This window comes from Pinus tabuliformis, chromosome J (genome assembly GCF_031772625.1).
Source record: "Pinus tabuliformis cultivar Carrire ecotype Pingquan chromosome J, CPIR1, whole genome shotgun sequence".
Lineage (NCBI taxonomy): Eukaryota > Viridiplantae > Streptophyta > Pinopsida > Pinales > Pinaceae > Pinus > Pinus tabuliformis.
In genome coordinates, this window is record NC_142295.1 from 825549205 (window position 1) to 825568866 (window position 19662).

The 19662-nt window shown below is 38.7% G+C and overlaps 1 protein-coding gene across 1 annotated transcript in view; it reads right to left on the bottom strand.

The window, feature by feature from the left end:
- The window catches only part of LOC149229254 (uncharacterized), a 290283-nt gene that overhangs the window by 242998 nt on the left and 27623 nt on the right, over nt 1-19662 (bottom strand). Inside the window, exon 4 of the mRNA XM_089380986.1 lies at nt 9434-9491. Within this exon, the coding sequence (XP_089237112.1) occupies nt 9434-9491 (58 nt within the window). The remainder of the gene's footprint in view (nt 1-9433; nt 9492-19662) is intronic.

The following is a 19662-nucleotide window of genomic DNA, read 5'->3' on the forward strand; positions in this document are numbered from 1 at the left end:
TTGGGCACATGTATTTCAAAGAACCCATAAAGTGTTTTGGAAAATTCCACCCGGAGACAGTTTTATTAAAATAATTAATTGATTTTAATGGGATCTGTTGACCACTACGTGTCAACGACCCATAGCAGTACACCCTTTTTTTTCGCAAAAGGGATAACACCTGATCAACGTGTCCGTGCCATCCAACTATCATCATCAGCCGATCATCATGTTATAATGTAAACCCATTCTACATGTATATGATGTAAATAATCTCAGCAGATCCGTGTCATGTATGTAATTGCCTAGGTAAACCTACTTTTCTGGTGACGATCTACATTCCGGGAGGTTTTTTGTCTCACCGATCCATTCTCGGATGGTCGACAGAGTTTTCCTTTAGTCTTACCCCAAAGCCGGAATGGATTTTGTCACTGGGATCTTAGGCGAGTCCTAGTGTTCTAGATCGAGTCTATGTAAAAGTGATTTGGGAATAATCCTAACTATTTGGTTAGGTTATTTTATTACAAATTGCTTGGTCTACTAGATTATAGTTATGTCGCAGAAATGGGTAGTCTGCAAGGGTCTTTTACAAATGGGTTTTCCCCCTTGAGATGTAAAAAATGTGAAAATCATGATGTAAAGTGTCTTGAGGGTTGGAAAAATAATTTATCCCCTTGTAGGTTAATTAATTAAATTTTCTGGCCAAAAATTAATTAAAATCCTAAGCCAGAAATTTAATTAATTTTAGGTCCTAAGTGAATTTAAATTCTCCAAAGGCAAAATTCATCGATCCTTAAAAAATAAATTTTAAGAGATCCAGGGACTAAGGTAAATTAATTATTTTGATAAATTTTAAGCCTTTGATCCCTGGAGTTAATTCGAAGTCAAAATTTTGAGGAAATAAATTCAAAATTTTAATTTTTTAATTAATTAAAATGCATTTAATTGAAAATTTCAAATTTCTTCAAAAATTTAAAATTTCGACGGATGAGATTAAAAGAAATTTCAATCATCATCAATGGTCGAGATTGCTTCAACGAGGATCACTCGAACTAGTTGTTGGAGGATTTATCTTTAAATAGGAAGTCAAATGTCAATTGAATGATCCAACATTTGGGTCGTGTGCTAAGCGAAAAGCTCCCGTGTAATCTTTTTTAAATAATAAAAAAAGACTTTGGAGTTAATCTTCGTCGGTGTTATTCTTCATGGAAACACTGTAATATGTGTCGTTTCTTATGCGTAAATTTTTTTAGCCATTGATAATAGCTTCTAAAAAGTGATTTGAGTACAGGTATCTTGCTCAGTGGCTGGGGTTTGAATAATAATCTAAATTCTAAACGTAATAACAAGTATCTCTATTTGTCTAAGTTTCGTTATTGTTTTCTCGCTCTATTTTGATGGTTGAATTGAATGTTGCAGGAAAGTCTTTATTTTTAGATCATCGGACGTTCGAGGAAGTTTTCAGTTGGACCAGCCAACTCCCGATCCGGGTTTTCTGAAGGCCGAGTTTGGAAGGTCTATTTCTGGCCTAATTACAATCACACGTGCGAAGGGAAGAGGCTCATTTTGCTGTCATATCAGGGCTACTATTACAGTCATATGAAGAGGCTTGAGTGGGCTGGTAAAAGAGTGCAAATTAGGCCTCTTACTCAAGCAAAGGAAAGGATGCCTTGATAGGAATTCCATCATTGAAGATCTCCAAATCTACACATTGAGAAGTTTTCATCAACAAGAAAATCTCTCACAAGGCACCTTTAAGGAAGCATCTTGAAGAACTCCAAGATCTAAGGAGTCGAATCATCAAATCTTCAAGGAAGCAGCAAGATATCTTCACAACAACTCTCTCAAGTAAGTATTTTTATGTCCTCCACTGAAAATATCAAAATGTCTTTTTGCAAGGAAAGCAACAAATTGGTTGGGACTGCTAATTTCCTTGGGACGTTTCCCCAGTGTGGAGGATGCGACTCCCCAAAAGGGGGACTCCTGGGCGTCTCCCCTCAATATGGGCTATGCGTCCCTTGTTAAATTTGCTTTTAAACAATGATTTATGACAGGGAAAACCTAGTATTTGACCATATTTCCCTACTAATGCTATGCAATTCATGGTAATATTAAATTCTTAAAGTAAAAGTGACATTCTCCTTTATCTTTCATTTTCGTCCTTTTACTTAAATTTTTAACATTACCATGAAATGCCTCAGGATGTTTGAGAGTGGTTCCAACCTCATTGGATTTCATATGGAGAAAGTAGAATTTTAGATCTCACTCAAAATCCAGCAGACTTAATAGTTTTTCAGGAATTCAGGATTCGATGGATTGCAATGTTTCCATTGCATTTTGTCATGTACAAGGGTATGGAATTAGTATTTAATCAAGAGCACCAAGCCCTCTTTGTAATTTAGAGTGACTTTTAGACTCATCACTCCACTGTTTTTGAGTTTTAGTTATATCGTTTTACTATTCCAATATTCAGATTTCAGTATTTATTATAGTCTATTTTGCTTAGTACTAATTAGATTGTAGAATGATGAATGATGAATTCTAATTTTAAATCAATTTAGAATCTAAATGATGAATGATGAATTTAGTTTTTAAATCCATGTAGATTCTAGAATGGTGAATAATGAATAATGAATATGGATTGGAGTATTTCATTATTGAATCTTGTGATCTATGGATGAATCATGTATGTATTAGTAAGGATGATGAGTATGGATCATTGTATTTCATTATTTAATTCAATTATGTATGTATCATTGTATTTATGCTTTCATTATTGAATATGAATTTGACAGATATATATATATATATATATATATTAAAAAGGAAAAAAAATATATATACCCCGACGTGCCCCCGTCCCCCCTAAATTTCCCTAAAATTTGAGGGTACTCCCACACGTCCCCCCTTGTGCGTCTCCCCGCACCCGCGTCTCCCCGTTCCAGAGTCTTGGTGGAACATTACATGTAACAGTAGGATAGAATGCATAGTTTATGGGAATGGCATCTTCAGAAATAGAGGAGCATTATGTAAAGATAGCTCAGATAAAGATATTCATGTAGGAAGGATGAAGCCATTCGATAACCTCATCAGTGCATAAAGGAATGATCATGATCAAGAAGAATCATCTTAGAAGGCCACTATCATCAGCAAAAAGGAGCATTTGCAGGATGAGGACTACAAGTATCCTCTAGTGGAATCTTCAATAAAGGGTTCATGACTTTCAAGAAAAGCAGATGCCTTGATAGGAATTCCACTTATGTGGATTCAAGAAAGGATGATATGTAGGCAAGGAAAGATGTAGCAAAGAAAGGAGATTGATGTAATCTCAATCTAGGAAGTTGTCAAAGCAAGCACAAATGATCAAGGAAAGAACTAAGATGAGGTATGTATGCATCTATGTTTTCAGTTAGAGTCATATCATCATTTGTAAGCATGGGAATTGCACTGGAAGCATGGTCAAGGATAAGATGAGATTTCTTTCATTAAGATATGCATGAAAGCATGGTTCACACACTGAAAAAGGTCAACATGAGAAATAGACTCATATGAAGTATGAGGTGATTGACAAGAGCACCTATAAAGAAGCATGTGGGGAAAGAGATCAGGAATAAAAGAAACCATGGACACTAGAAATCAACATCTAACACATTTGTTAAAGGCATCACCTGAAAGAAGGCACAAGAATTCTGACAAAGGAAGGAAAAGATCAAAGGACCCTTGACACTTGGAAAGGCCTTGGAGATGTGAAAATGCAGGAAGCTGATGATTCAAGCCAACAAGATGTCATGATGGAAAGCCATCTCGTAAGGTACTATTTTATTTAATGCTATGTTTTGGTTTCTTGAATAATATCTAGATGAGTTCATGCAGGGCTACTGGAACAAGGGTTGTAAGTACAAATACAACTAGCATTCATGTGGTGGATGGAAATTCCTGAGAGAAACATGATGAAGAAGAAGTAGCCATATGACGAAGGTTCCAGATATGTATCAAGAAGAAAACTTTCCTTGAAGAAAGGAATCACATGACGAACCAAGAAGGAAAGCGATCGATGGTTGATGCCCTACAAACAAGAAGCTCGACTAAATTTCATGACATCAAGGAAAGAAATCGATCAAGCAGCTAAAGGACCCACAAGAAGAAGTTGTTGATGAAGAGGAGAGTCCGTGGTTAAGAGGGAGCTCTGACAAGTTCCTAATTAAAAGGGAACTTGGGCAAGTTCCTGGTCAGAGGGAGCTTGGGTACATTCCTTTACAGGAATGGGAATATCTTCCCTAGTTGAGAGGGAGAGATAGACACAACATTCTTATCTTCACTTGGGAAGAAATAATGGAGGATTGGGTAATCATCTGGCATCCGATGCTCTTTGAGGATGTGTAGGGCATCCAAGATAAGAGTAGGCAAGAGGACCGATATTCTTTGAGGGCTGGGAACCCAAGATAAGAATAGTCCTAGAAGGTCATACTCAATGAACACCCGGGTGGGTATGTACCTTGAGAGACAATGATGAAGGTGTCTATAGTCATTGGTCTCGCCAACATTGTGCTTTGATCTAATGAGAGATAGAGCTGTCAGTCAAGGCCTTGTTGTGGAAACAATGTTGGTTACTATGATGCTAGAACAGATGGATTGCCAATCTAATTTCTCTTATGTGAATTCTTCAGATTGAAAATGTCCAAACACCTTGTAAAATGATTTATGAATACCTCCCTAGTTAAGAGGGAGTGTTGAAGAAAGTGTAACTAGGTTCGGTCTTCATAAATGTAATTTTGATCTTTGTACTTGTAAAAGAAAAGAATTATTATTTTTGTCATTATCAAGAATGGGTTTCTTGCCCATTTGATAGGTCAAGCACATGTTTAAGTGCTTCTAGGAAAGTCAAAGAGTCAATGTAATTGTTGAAGACCCATGTGGGCATGTTACACCATGAAAATCTATGTATTAGAGTCAAAGAATGACCTCCAAGCAAAGTCATAAGCCTCCTCCATATGTCGGCCTCAACAAAAGAAGTAATTCGGAATTTGAAGGACAAGTCGGCCTCAATTGATCAAGTCGGCCCAATAGGAGGGACAGACTCCTATATATAGGGCCATTCAACCTCACCAAAAGATAAGAAGTGCTCTCTAAAATCAGCGAAGGAAAAAGGCTAGAAAAGGGTGCGAAAAAGGAAAGAGAAGGTGTCTCTACTTCAGCGAAGAAGGAAGGGTAGAAGGTCGAGTTTGGAAGGTCTATTTCTGGCCCAATTACAGTCACACATGCGAAGGGAAGTGGCTCATTCTGTTGTCATATCAGGCCTACTATTACAGTCATAAGAAGAGGCTTGAGTGGGCTAGTAAAAGAGTGCAAATTAGGCCTCTTACTCAAGCAAAGGGAGAGACTACTCAAGCAAAGGAAAGAGAGCAAGCCAAGCTACCATTCTTGAAGGTATCCTCCACACGTGCGAAGAAAAAGAAGACATACTGTTGTTGTTCCAGATATGCAACTACAGTGAAGAAAAGAGAGCTCAGTTGGGTTAGGAACAAGGTCTTCTCCTTGATTAAGGAAGGCTCCATCTCAAGTGAAGGAAGAGAAGAGGAATGTCGCTTCTAGTCTATGCATGACTAGGGTTGTTGCAGTAAAGACATAAGCGAAAGAAGGAAGAAGAAGTAGGTCGAAGTGCTACAAGAAGAAATAATCTCGGATCAAAGGGAAAGGCTTGACTTGTGCTTGGAGGATCTTCTTGTCAAGGGTCTAGGGTTTGGCATTTGTCAATTGAAGCTTCAATAAGAGAAATTTGCAGAAGGGTTTTCCTCTCTAGGAGAGAGGTTTTGTCTTGGCTGAGAGCCAACATCTTGTGTTCTTGTCTCCTTTGTTTTGGTAACTATTTGATGAACATAAGAGAACACACACTAATAATAATAAGAGAAGATTGTGTTAATAAGAAAAGTAAAAAGTACTTCACAAATAGTTATCGTCGCAAGAAGAATCTCTTCATACCTAGATGCCCTAGATTCTTCAACATTGGTACCCATGGCGTCCTCCACTTTACCCTTACTGCCACAGTTTCTTCTCTATCTTTCTTGGGAGGAGTGAAATTTATTGGCGCACTTTTTGGAACCGCGTCCTCCATGTCTCTAGTTCAAGCTATCACATTCTGCAGGGTGTTTGGGTTGAATGCTTTGACCTAACCTCATAATGGCTCAGACAAACCTTCCAGGAACAACATTACTAACATCCTTTTGAATATATTTGTAACCATCACTGCCAACTTCTGAAATTCAGAAATATAGGTGTTTGGAGTATCTGTTTGCCGCAGTTGTGCCAACTCCCTGAAATGAAGTTCAAGATCTTTCTTATCAAAGCGCTTGATCAACCTCTCTATAAATTTCAAGTAGGAAGGGATACCGGAGTGACCCAAAGAGGTCAAATGGCATAGCCATTCATGTGCCTCACCTTCCAAATGTAAGGTAGCATACTGTATAGTCTCTAATTCTTCCATTGGGTTAAGTTGGAAATAGGTATCCAACTTTTGGACCCGGGCCCATGTTGTGCAACTAGATGTGCCACCAAAGGAAGGAATAGTTATTTTGCTCACCTTTATAGGAATCTCATAATTTTGTGTTCCTCGATTGTAATCCTTGGGCTTGTTCCAATACTTGATAGTGTAGTTGTCGTGAAGAGACATAGCTGCATGGAACTCTCCCCCTAGCACCTAATATTCCCTTAGATAGTCAGAAAAATCCTCATTTCGCCTTGGCTGACCTTAATTACCTGCTTGTTTCTCCAAACATTTCAGTAAAAAAAGGTCTAGGCGTGAATTTGATTGATGGTGGAGGGATAAGACTGGAATTATTGCTAGTCTCTAAATGATATCCTTCCTGATTGCTTGACTCTCCTCGCTGTCTATTCGAACTCCTGCACTGCTACCATTGGCATTTGGTTGGTTTCCTTGAATGCTCACAATTGTCTAAGTGAGAACCTACACTAAACCTTGTTGTCCTTTGGCCATCATTTGTACCAATTCATGTTGTCCCTGTACTAACTCTTGTTGTCCCCTAGCTAAATCGCTCAAGGCATGCATGATGCTTCCCCAGGGTTGATCTTCTCGATCCTCCATTCTTACCTCTTCTTTCTCTGATTTTGGATAGGGAAATTATTTTCCTTTCTTTTTTCTCTTATATGTCATGAAATCCCTGTCTTCTGGTTTCATAAATTGACATAAACCCTCAAGCTAGCAGGGGCACTAGCTCTAATACCACTGTAATATTCCCTTTATTTATTTAATTGAATTCCCATAATTTTCTTTACAATTTCCTTTTGAAAAACACAATAAGTTTTGCCGAGAATTTTCAACAAAAACAGAATTATAGAGACAACAACCATAAAGATTGTAAACAATTCTACTACATAACCCCAACTATTTTATTTATAATTCTAGGAGGAAAATTACATCAATTTAATTTGAGGAGAACTTGATGGATAAATCATCTAGAAATACTTGGTTGGATATTCCCTCAACAAATTCATTGGCTCCCCTACAACAATTAGCAATTTGACCCTCTTGGAGATATTAATTCGGCCCGCCTAGAAACAACAATTTGGCATTCCTGCAGATGATAATTGGACCTCGTGACAATGGGAATTCGGCCCTCCTAAGACTATTAATTCAATCCTCCTAGAAATGATAATTCGGCCCCTACTGGAAATAGTAATTCGGCCCTCCTGATATTAACAATTTGTCCCTTCTAGAATTATCAATTTAGCCTCTTGGTTTTATCAATTCAACGTCCTCTGGGAAATAACAATTCAGCCTCTTGGATTTATCAACTTGGCCTCCTCTGAAAAATAGCAATTCGATCTCCTAGATTTGACAATTTGGCCTCACCTAAGATAACAATCTGGGTCTATGGAGAACCTAGAATGACTCTCCCCTTAGACTACCTAGGGTGGATGTTTCACCACCAAAGCCCCTCACCACCAACTAGGGTGTATAGTTCCAACACCGAAACTAGGCACTTCACAAGAGTTTCCCCTCACACTGTAAGTTGTTCAAGCTCCAAGTAATTTCACAAATCAAATCTCACATACCCTTTCCTTAAGCCTCATCCTTGTTTTATAAATTTTTGCCACCTCAAAATACTATATGTGGTTATCAATACCATGGGTCACTTTATTTTCTAAAGTGAATTACCACCTTTTATTTAATTATTAAATCAATATCTGATAATTAGCTAGCTAATCCCCTTTTTTCCCGACTATAACCTACGGGGATCATGATAGGTAATTAAGTCAAGCTCCCTGCTATTATGGGGTGGAAAGGGACATCACAAAACGTTTTCCTCAAGTCATATTCAACAATCGAAGAGAGCAAGTTGGAAAAGAAGGGAAATGTTGTTATTTTGCTAATATTTTAGAAGGGCGGACTACTATATGGTACTCTACAAAATTTCAACGATAAATTTAGATCTTCATTTGTTGTTTGATTCACATTTTTAAATATATTTCCATGAGAAATGGAATTTGTTATGATGGTCCATTTTCTATATTATCTTTTAAGGAAGCATACCAACCATTGAAAGACCAAGGATGTCACTTTAAGACACTGGGGGGGCATACCAGAACTTTACTTTCATTTTATCTTGCTCTTTTTTACAAAGGTTGCCATGACTAGTATGTTAAAAAGCAGATCACTAGTTAAATTTTTGGTTGGAAAAGTATAGCTCCAGTTTCAAAAAACAACTCAGAAGTAATGTTGTTTCAAAGTTGCCTTTGTGGAATGTCCTCCAAACATGGAAGATTTTATTCACAATTAATCCATAGGATAAGGCCAAATGGTTTTTGCTATGCAAGTTAATATTTATCAACTTAAATAAATATATGTGGGATCAAGATCAGGAAAAACCATTCACAGAATCTCATGCTAAAGGGCAATATGTTGAAAGAGAATTAGTGGAAGAAAAGCCAAACCCTACATAGGAAGTGAAGTGTTGCATAAATAGTTAGAATCGGACAAGGAAGCCAAAGGTAAAACCATAGAAATTAGAGATTGTTCAAATTTCGAAGCATCATGAGAACTAGCAATTTATGCTTACACTTTTACATGTAATTTGTATCTCATAAGGAAAAAAGCAATGAATATAAAAAACCTAAGCCAAGGAAGGACGTAACAAAACAAGGCATAAGTTATATGGAAATGCTGCTAGGAAAAACAAACCCATAAAACTTTCGATCATGAAAATTGCTAAGCTAAACAAAATAGACCATATCAATAGCTATTTATACCTGAGAGACAAAGCATCATGGAATGTAAATAACCTAAGACAGGGGAACTAAACTAGGCACAATTTCAAAGCTTTGGAAAATATGCTACCTCACTCTCAAGAAAAAATTCCATGGCACATACATTTGAAAGGAACCAAGTTATCCCAATAAAGGGGAGTAACAACAAAATTTGTTGGTTAGAGTGAAATACCTTGGTTAGGGAACCTAGGTCCCATATTGAATCTTCCCTAACTGGAATAACAGCTTCACTACACAAACAAAACATAAAATATCTTTGAAATAGGCACTTTAAATACAAAGAAAACAAAATAACAATTCAGAGTCACTCTAGTGTTACCAAATTAGCAAAGAGAAATAGTTTCATTATTGTTTCTATGTTGAGCATATACTTCAATGCATGAGAACATGGCTTGTGGAAAAAATTTGCAAGAACTCAAAAACCACTAACAAAAGAAATAGTTTCATTATTTCATGTTGAGGACACACTTCAATGCATGACAACATGGTTTGTCAAGACTCAAAACAGATTTGCAAGCACTTAAAAACAGCTACATATAGTCTTTGTTATTGAGAGTAAGCAATAACTGGTTGGATAAAGGAAGTAACAAAATAACAAGGTAAAAATGACAATACGTCATATAGATTTCTAAATAGTTTTGAGTGGTTAACCATCCCCAAGTTAAAATATAAGTACTAACAACAGTCTCATAAAGAAGTGAGGCCTAATTAACCTGAGTGATCCATAAAAATGTTACTAATTACCTAAGTTACAATGGTTAATTATCCCAACTTGGTAGGCATAACTAGTTGGATCTTGCTGCCTTCCTAAAAGGATCCACCCAGAACTTAATCTCCACAAGGAAATTATCGATTATAAACCCTTGCAACAAGATAGAGATGATATCTTATATGTGGACCTCGCAATAGCTCTGGACCTATTTGAATAAAGGAGACTGTTACCTCTCAAATTGTAGAAGGTATTACACTCGTGATTCTTATCACATGTGATTTTCATCACACCCCTTGTGATTATTATCACAACTTAGTTGTACTTGTGATTTGCATCACAAATGTCAAAGGCTTGCAAGATGGTACCGACAGAGTACTTGATAAACACTGGCATTGTTATTGGTGCACATATTTTCCTCAACAATTCCCTTGTGACATTGTTGACCATCGCCACCAATGGGTTCTACTGAGTCCGGAGGAGAGTTTCTCTTTGCACTCTTATTTTTTTGTTGCCCCTTGAAAACATCAAGAGAGAGTTGTTTCAGTGGTTTATTATGGATGTACCTGGGCTTGATCATTGAAAGCCCCATAAATCTCAGGTTCACAAGCAACATGGTCTAACTCTTAGCACATTGGTATATCATTTGGAGAGAGAGCTTCACCTTTGCAATTGGTCATATGATTATCTCGCCCTCACATTGGTTAGATGATGATGATGTGCCATGGATTTTGACTTCACTAGATGAGCACCCTATGTAATATCCCCAATTTTGTGAGCATGGTAGTCACTAAGGAATTTTTGCCCAATTTTAATAATATTTATTAAAAGGGGCAAATATTATTGGAGAAAGGTGGCTAGTAATATTTTATTGGAGAATAGTGGCAAATTATTATTTTATTAAATGGTGGCAAAAATAACTTAGTGGAAAATGGCCCCCACTGATAAAATAATTTTGAAAAAAAGGAGTCTAGAGGCATGACGAGAAATTATAAAAGGAGGATGGACTCATTTTGTGGATTATCCTTTGACTATTAGATTTCACCTTTCGTCTTCTCTTGGGGTTGTTTAGCACAAGAAGAAAAGTGTTGTTTAGCACCAAGAATTCCAGGCGGAATTCCACCCTCATTTCGAAGAACTTCGAGTGTCTCCCTAGTGAGATAATTTGGGAGTCCAATTCAAGGCTTTCCTTGAGCTTCATTGTAGGAATTTTCCTAGCTATGCGCATCTCTCGAGCACAAAAGGAATTCGTAGCACATCATTTGGAGCAGCTGCAATTGGTTGGAGACTCCAAGATTTTGTTGAGACATTCTTCATAGTTAAGACCAGAGATTTGGAGTATTTTGCAGGGTAGCAAGTGAGGTCAAAATTTGGGACGAATTTCCCCTCATTTTGATTGTGCGCAGAGCTCACTGGCTCAAGATTGCACAGGAGCAGGAAGTGGCTTCTTTTCAAGGAAATTTGGGTTGGAGAAATCAGGCATTTTCCGAAGGGGATCTTTGTAGGACTTTGATAGGATTTCAGTGTCATATTTCGGGCATCCCACAACAATGCATTTTGTGGGGCATTTTTTGGCCAAATTGGGTAATTCACACTTGTTGGGGATCACCAGGGGTCGGTGGATTCAACCCAAACCCTTTTTGGGTTTTGTGGGTTTGGTGAGAGGAGACTAGGATTAATTTTACAAATTTTTCTGAGCACTTACGAGGGCATAGCTCCTAGTTCCATTCAGCAATCAGTAGCAGAAATTGTTGGAGGGCACAGTTTATCTCGGGACCATTTCCACCACTTGGGTCCGTGAGATATTTTTGGGTTTTGTTGGAGCTGGTGTGGAGAGCCTACATTTAATTTTGCATAATTTTTGGAGTAGATTTGAGGGTCGAAATCTCAGTTCACCTACAACAGCAGTGGTAGTAATTTACTGGGTCAACACAGAGGTTTTTGGTGGAGTCATTCCAGTACTAGGGCATCACAATTCCAACCTGGGTTTCGCCTAGCTTGTTGTAGCAAGCCCAGGTTCCTATTTTCATACTCATCGTACTCCATTCTACTCAAAACAAATAAAATGGCTCAGAGTTTTGGTGCACTTCCTCTTTGTTTTGATTTCCTATGTATGTGTTGAATTTCCTAACTATTGTTATAGTGCATGTTTTTGTTATTCACTTAATATTTCCGTTAGGAATATTACACCCTAGCACTTTTGGACCTATCTGACATTGGATTAGCATCTTCATATCATTTGTTTACAATTATAGTTGAGCATTCCTCTCGTGAACACATTTGTAGGCAATTATAGCCATCTCAATGTTGGACATTGGATAAACCAATGTTCCCCGTGTGTTTCGTGACATGGACTAACCGCCTCTCATGGATCCTTATCTATGGCGATGCGATCGTTGACTAACACCTGTGGGTTTTGGTCTAACAGCAATCATGATTCCCAACAAGTGGTATCAGAGCATAGGTCACGAGTTTGATACACACCCGACTCGCGTTGGGGGGGAGATTGTTGACATTAGATAAACCAACGCTCCCTGTGTGTTTCGTGACATGGACTAACTGCCTCTCGTGGATCCTTATCTCTGGCGATGTGATTGTTGACTAACACCTACGGGTTTTGGTCTAACAACAATCATGATTCCCAACACTCAATAGCTATATTTTGCATGGCTCATCTTGTTGAAGACCTAATACTTGAGTACCCTTGCTTGTTGGGCGATTCTTAGCACATGCATAGAGTTGCAATGGGGTTTACTATCATTCTTAGTGGAGCATTCCACTCCTTGGCACATATATCGAAGCATTTCACAAATCATGGTATATTTTGATGGGTACATCCCCTTTATTGAGATAGTGGTTTGACTTGATGATATTACACATGGATTGATGTTAGCACATTCTTTGTTGACACCTTACATTATGTATCTAGTATGCACTTGATTGGAGGGTTGTTACACCTCGAAAACCAAGCTATTGAGCCATTTGGAGGTGATGACCTAGCTTTGAGAACTACTTCGACATATGATCACCAATTTTGACACTCCATTTCCGATCCTAGTGGGTTGATCCATCATTTGATATCTTATGGCACATATTTTCATGATTATTAATGGGATGTCTCACCTACAGGAGCCACACATGCCATTTAGAGGGCTTACTGCACATTTTCAAGAGCTTCTACGGGATTAAACCTATTGGAGAGCTTTGAGTAGGATCATTGAAGATTAGGGACATAGTCAATTACCCATTGGAGGAGATGTCCTTGCTTGATTAGCACTCTGTTGGAGACTACGACATGTGGCATAGCCACCACTTATCATTTTATGCATTATTTGACTTATCATTTGAGCTAGTTAGGAGATATTAGTTTTTTATGCATTCATAGGAGAGTTTGAGGAACTTATTTCGGATATCATTATTCTATGTTGAGGAGATTTTATTATTTGTGCTAAGGAGAATAAGACATGTGGCATAGCCACCACATTCCTTATTATTTTATGTATAATTTGACTTATCACTTGAGTTAGGAGATATTAGTTCTTTATGCATTCATAGGAGAAATCTAGGATCTTATCTTGGATATTATCATTTTATGCTCACGAGATTTTATTATTTTATGTTGAGGATATTAAGAGATGTAGCATAGCCATCACTTCTTCCTTATTATTTTATACATTATATGACTTATTACGTGAGTTACTTAGGAGATATTACTTCTTTATGCATTCATAGGAGAGATTTAGGATCTTATTTTGGATATTATTATTTTATGTTGAGAAGATTTTGAGCCTTGAACTGTACGTAAGAGTGGCTATTCCCATTTGCAATGGTTGTTGAAAGTGTGAGTAACTATTGAGAATTATTGTTGGATGCTAAAAGCTGCTTGGAAAGTTTTGGATTCATTCTTACATATGTAAAGATTATGTTTTTGATCTTTACAGTTGAATACTAGTGCAGTATACCAAATAAAAAAAAATTGTTTCAAGAGCCATATGTGAAGGGTATATTTACCACATTAGAAGAAGCTAAGTGTTGGACTCATCTCTTGGCATAAATCAGCCTCCAAGGAAATTATAAGCTCGGCCACAAGAGAATTCGGCCCTCTAGACAATGCGTCCTCCACAACAATAAATTCAGCCTCCAATGACCAACTCAGCCTCAATAAATGACCTACAATGAAAATATCTATGCTCGGAAAATCACCCCTGGATCAAGGGTTTCTCCTCCGGAAATTATCCTCCAACACCTGTAATAAACACAATGGAAGACCTGCAGTGATGCCCCCAAATGGCCAACTAGGGTGGCACTCGATGTCCACCGAAATTAGTTGATGATTTTGCTTGAAATCCTTGCACTGGACACTCTTGAGCCAAAAGTCGAAATAAAAAAAACGATCAATAGAATAGGATGCCAATGAAGTGACCTCCTCTCCCCTTTTAAAGATTTGTTGGGACCTTTCTCCAATCTTCTAAAAGAACCTTTATTATTATTTTATTTGATAAAGTCACTTAAGTGAATTTCCCCTTATTTTGTCCATTTGACTTTTGCCCCTTTTTTTATTTATTTATATTATGTAGACAAAATTCCTTTGCCTCGTTAGTAATTTTCCCCTTTTCTAGCCTAAAGGAGACAAATTAGACTAGAAGGAAGATAACCCCTTGCTCAAGTGATTGGGGACATTACAGTCCTCCCCACCCAAGATTGCTTGTCCCCAAGCAAGAACAATCTTGGATGTTGAAGTATTTGCTCCCCTTCCTATGCTGCATCCTCCATCGGTAAATCTTTCCATCGAACAAGGTACTCCCTGATGACCCTGCTTCTCAACCTTTGTTCTCTCACCTCCAATATACGAACCAGCACCAATTGTCCCTCCTCATCCAAGGGATGCAATTCGGGTGAAAATGTGATCTACTACCCCAGTGCCTTCTTCAGGCAAGATACATGGAAGACATGAATCGTGCTCCCCTCTGGAAGCTCTAACTCATAGGCTACTTCCCCACTCTCTTGGTGACAATGTATGGCCCATAAAATCACGGCTTCAGCTTCATCACACCTTTTTGTTTGAGGGTGGACCATCTATAAGGCTGCAGACACAAATATACCATGTCCCCCACCTCAAAACTCCTCTCGATCTGGTGTCTATTTGGTGTCGAGGGGTCAGCCACTCAATAATGGCTCGGATCTTCTCTTGGTGCACTTGCACCAATTCTCCTCCAATCACATGCAAACCCAAACTCGCATTTGGACAGTTTAGCATAGAACTGCTATTCCTCCAAAATCCTCAACACCTCATCCAAATGTTGCAAATGCACCTCCCATGTTCTGTTGTACACCAAAACGTCATCAAAGAAAACCAACACATACTTATGCAGTTATCTATTAAAAACATGATTCATGAAACACTGGAAGGTGGTTGGCACATTGGTTAGCCCAAAGGGCGTCACCAAAACTCATAGTGCCCATAGTGGCATTGAAAAGCAATCTTCGAAATATCCTGCTCTCTAACTTGAATTTGATGATACCCAGAGCAAAGATCTATCTTGGAGAAATATTTAGCTCCCCTCAACTCATCGATCTGGGGATTGGGTATCAATTCTTAATGGTCTTTTTGTTCAAGCACCGGTAGTCTATACACATCTGTAAGGTCCCATCCTTCTTTTTCACCAAAACCACTAATGAGGCAAATGGGCTCGAGCTAAGCCTCAATGGCTCTCTCGATCTCATCCTCATAGGCCTATAGATGCTGGTATGGGGTGGTGATGATAGCCTAGACCCCCTCCTCTAACTTGATGTGCTCAAACCCTCTATAAGGAGAGTTGCCTGGGGGAATGTCTTTGAAAACCTTCTGATGTTTCTGCAATGAAGCCATAATATCTGTTGGATACTGTTGTGGTTGATCTGTTGATCTCCTATCGATAATCTGACACTCCACTGCCCATTCAATGTCCCCATGCCTCAAGTCTACCACCATCATGTTTGATGATACCAGCTTTGCTAGATAGATGTGCATACCTCTTAATACTACCTTCTTGCCATCTCGTCCCATGAACTCCATCTCCATCTCCCTATAATTTGTGTTGTAACACCCTACAGAGTAGATCCACTGAACTCCTAGTATTACATTGGTGTTGGGAACATTAACCACAACGAAATCATCTATGATTATATAATTCCCCATGGTCAAAATCAACTTTGGGATCATCCTGGTGTACTCCATGTGATTGTTCCTTGGTATCACCACCGAAAACCCCTCAAACTCCTCAGTGGCTAGCCCCCTCCTGGACATAAGGTTGGCATCTATGAAATTGTGGGTAGCCCACCCATTAATCAATATCGTCACTCTTTGTCCCTGTACAGTGCCCCTCACCCTGAGTGTGTGAAAACTAGGGACACCTGTAAGTGAGGCAATAATATCGCCTTTAGCCCCGACATGAGGTTGCTCGTTCTTCATCTCTCAGAGTTCCTCCTCCTATGGTTGCTCCTGCTCGTCCTCTTCATCCTCACTGTTTGAGAATACCTCAATGTAGTGAGCCTTACTCTTACCTGCATACCTGTGCCCTGGTGCCCATGGATCTTGACAAGTAAAACATAATTTCCTCCTCCTAAGGTCCACTTGGTATCCTCATCCAACTGACTCCTTTGGTCCACTCTTTCTAAGGAGGTCTAACCTCCTTAGCTTTCAGTGGAAAGGTCAGTTTAGGAGGAACTCTAGTCTTAGGGACTGTATCTTGCATGTATCATGTTTTTTTACGGCAACTTGTAAGGAAGTGGGTCTGTAGGCCTTCACCCACCTACATAGTGGCTCATCCAAACCCTCTATAAACAGCTTGACTAATCAAGCTTATGATATGTTTGTCACCATCACTGCTAGCCTCTAAAAATTTGATATATACGCTTCAACACTGCCTGTCTATCTAAGCTAGGCCAATTCCTGAAAGTGTATCTCAAGATCCCTCCTATCAAATCAGTTTATCACCCTATGTGTGAATTCCTCATATGAGGTTACACGTGCATGCCCCAAGGTGCCACCAATCATGCGCTTCTCGTTCTAGGTGTAGGGTGGCTAGCTTGATAGCATCCACCTCCACCATTGGGTTCAACTGAAAATAAGTATCAAGTTTCTGGACCCATGCTCTTGTTGTGCATCTAGCAGAACCATCAAATTTTGAGAGAGTCAATTTCCCAACTATACACTGCAACTCCATGTTCTGTGCGGATGCCCTATTAAGCCCTTATTTTGGCCTTTATGATTGCAAAACTCATTAAAAGTGATAGTAGCTTGGAAGTCAAGCCCCATCAATTGGTACTCCTGGAAGTAGACATCTAATGGTGGATCATCCTAATCTACATTTCCCATTTACTGGCAGGCAAAAAATTTGGGTATAGTGGATCTAGGTAGCCCACTATAAATGTGAGGATGACTTTGTAGATTGGTTGTGGGTATACTATGGGATGTACCTTCTCCAGCATTTGACTCTCCATTACTACCCTTGTTATCCTACAGTTGGCCATTGTTTTGCTGCCTCAATGTATCCACTATCTCACTTTGGCCTTTTGCCAAATCATTCAGAGCTTTGAGAAGGCTCTCAAAAGCTATCTCATCCTTGTCCTAATTCCCCATTTGTATGGTCAGGTCCCCTTCTCTATGCTCTGGTGACTTAGGTTCGAAATCAACCTACAATTCTCTTTCCCTACTCATGTACCTCTATCACCTATATGTCACGTTTTCTCTATCTCCAAGGGTCATATGCACTGCTCAAGAAATCAATATGTTGAATAGATCTCCACAGCTAGCCAAGATCATGCTCTGATACCACTATAATGTACCTCTGCTAAAATGTGCTAAGACAACCCAACAAAATATTAAAATTTCCTTTGACACATTTTATCAAACACTTTGTGCACGCACATTTCTTCAAACAATTTGTGAACAAAATAATAAACATTGATAGCAGGAATGTATCTCAAGGGCACAATCAAAATTTTATTAATTTGATCAGAGAGTACATATGCAAAATAGCAAATTGTGAACCTAGAACTCCTCTCTCAAATATGAAGATCACCCGACAATAGTTATCTCAGTTCTAGAAGAATTCAGCGTGAGCACTGATACGACCTCCTGAAGATGATGGACACGGCCCCTTCTGAGAAATATAACAGTGAGAACTTTGGTCCTAGCAACAGCAAACTCAGCCCACTAATGAATGAAAATTCGACTCCAAGAAATAACTCAGCCTCCTGTGAGATTACTTGACCTCAACAATGGAAATGTGGCTTCAAAAATTAAACTTAGGTTTTGCAATTGTATTCGACCTAGGCTAGAATTTGGCCTTCAGCAAATAGTGAATTTGGCCCCTCTGAAATGCTATAAACAAACTCAGTCTCAGCCACCAATTCGGCCTCTAACGAAAGGTGATTCTCAACCACTGGAAAAGCAATTTGTCCTCCCACTAGAATGATCAATTCAGCCCCCTTGGAGAAAGAATTTCGGCCTCCTCCTATACACAAATTCGGCCTCTTGGCAAATTGTAATCTGGCCCCCTCTAGCTTTGACAATTTTGACCTCCAAACCAACCCAATCCAGCCTCCTTAAGGACAAAAGTCTCAGCCTCCTTCTGCAAGTTAATATGGCACAATAATTTAGTGATTCTTGCCCTTAGAAATTCGACCTTCTCAATGGAATGATTCGGCCTCTAAGGATTGGACTCAGCCCTTAGCATAAATCAGCCTCCAAGGAAATTATAAGCTTGACCAGAATAGAATTCGGCCCTCCAAGCAATGCGCCCTCCACAAGAATAAATTCGGCCTCCAATAACCGGCTCAACTCAACAAATGACCTGCAATAACAATATCTATGCTCAAAAAATCAACCCATGGATCAAGGGTTTCTCCTCTGGAAATTATGCTCCAACACCTGCAATAAACACAATGGAAGACCTGAAGTGATCTCCTGCAATGGCCAACTAGGGTGACACTCAAAGTCCATCGAAATCAACTGATGGTTTCACTTGAAACCCTTGCACTGAACTCCCTTGAGCCAAGTCAAAATACAAAAAATGATCAATAGAATAAGATGCCAATGAAATGACCTCTCCCCTTTTAAAGATTCATTGGGACCTTTTCCAATCTTCTAGAAGCACCTTTATTATTATTTTATCTGATAAAGTCAAGTGAGTTTCCCGTTATTTTCTCCAAGTGACTTTTGTCGCTTTTCTTTTTTATTTATTTATATTGTGAACAAAATTCCTTTGCCCCCTTAGTAATTTTCCCCTTTTTCTAGCCTAAAGGTGACAAATTAGGCTAGAAGGAAGATAACCCCACACTGAAGTGATTGGCAACATTACACCTCTTGTGAGTATGTGAGGCTGAAATTGAAGATCCAGTTGAAAATTGACAATTCTGAAATGTTTATTTAGATGTGTAATACAATCTGCAAACGTGTCTTGGATAAGCCACCAAACATCTAGCAACTGATGGTGTGATCTAAGGAATGCTATATGTCACTAAAAATTTGTTAAAAGGAATATACAGTAACTTTTGATCATATAGAGTGCTTGAAAATGGTTGAAATAGTGAAGCAAGAGGATCACTGTCACTTTATTTATCAGGTGACCATTACTGTAGTTTAAACCCCTATTTTTGTGCATCTAGTTTGAGGACTAGAATAGGAGGTTGAAGGGATTATCCCTTTG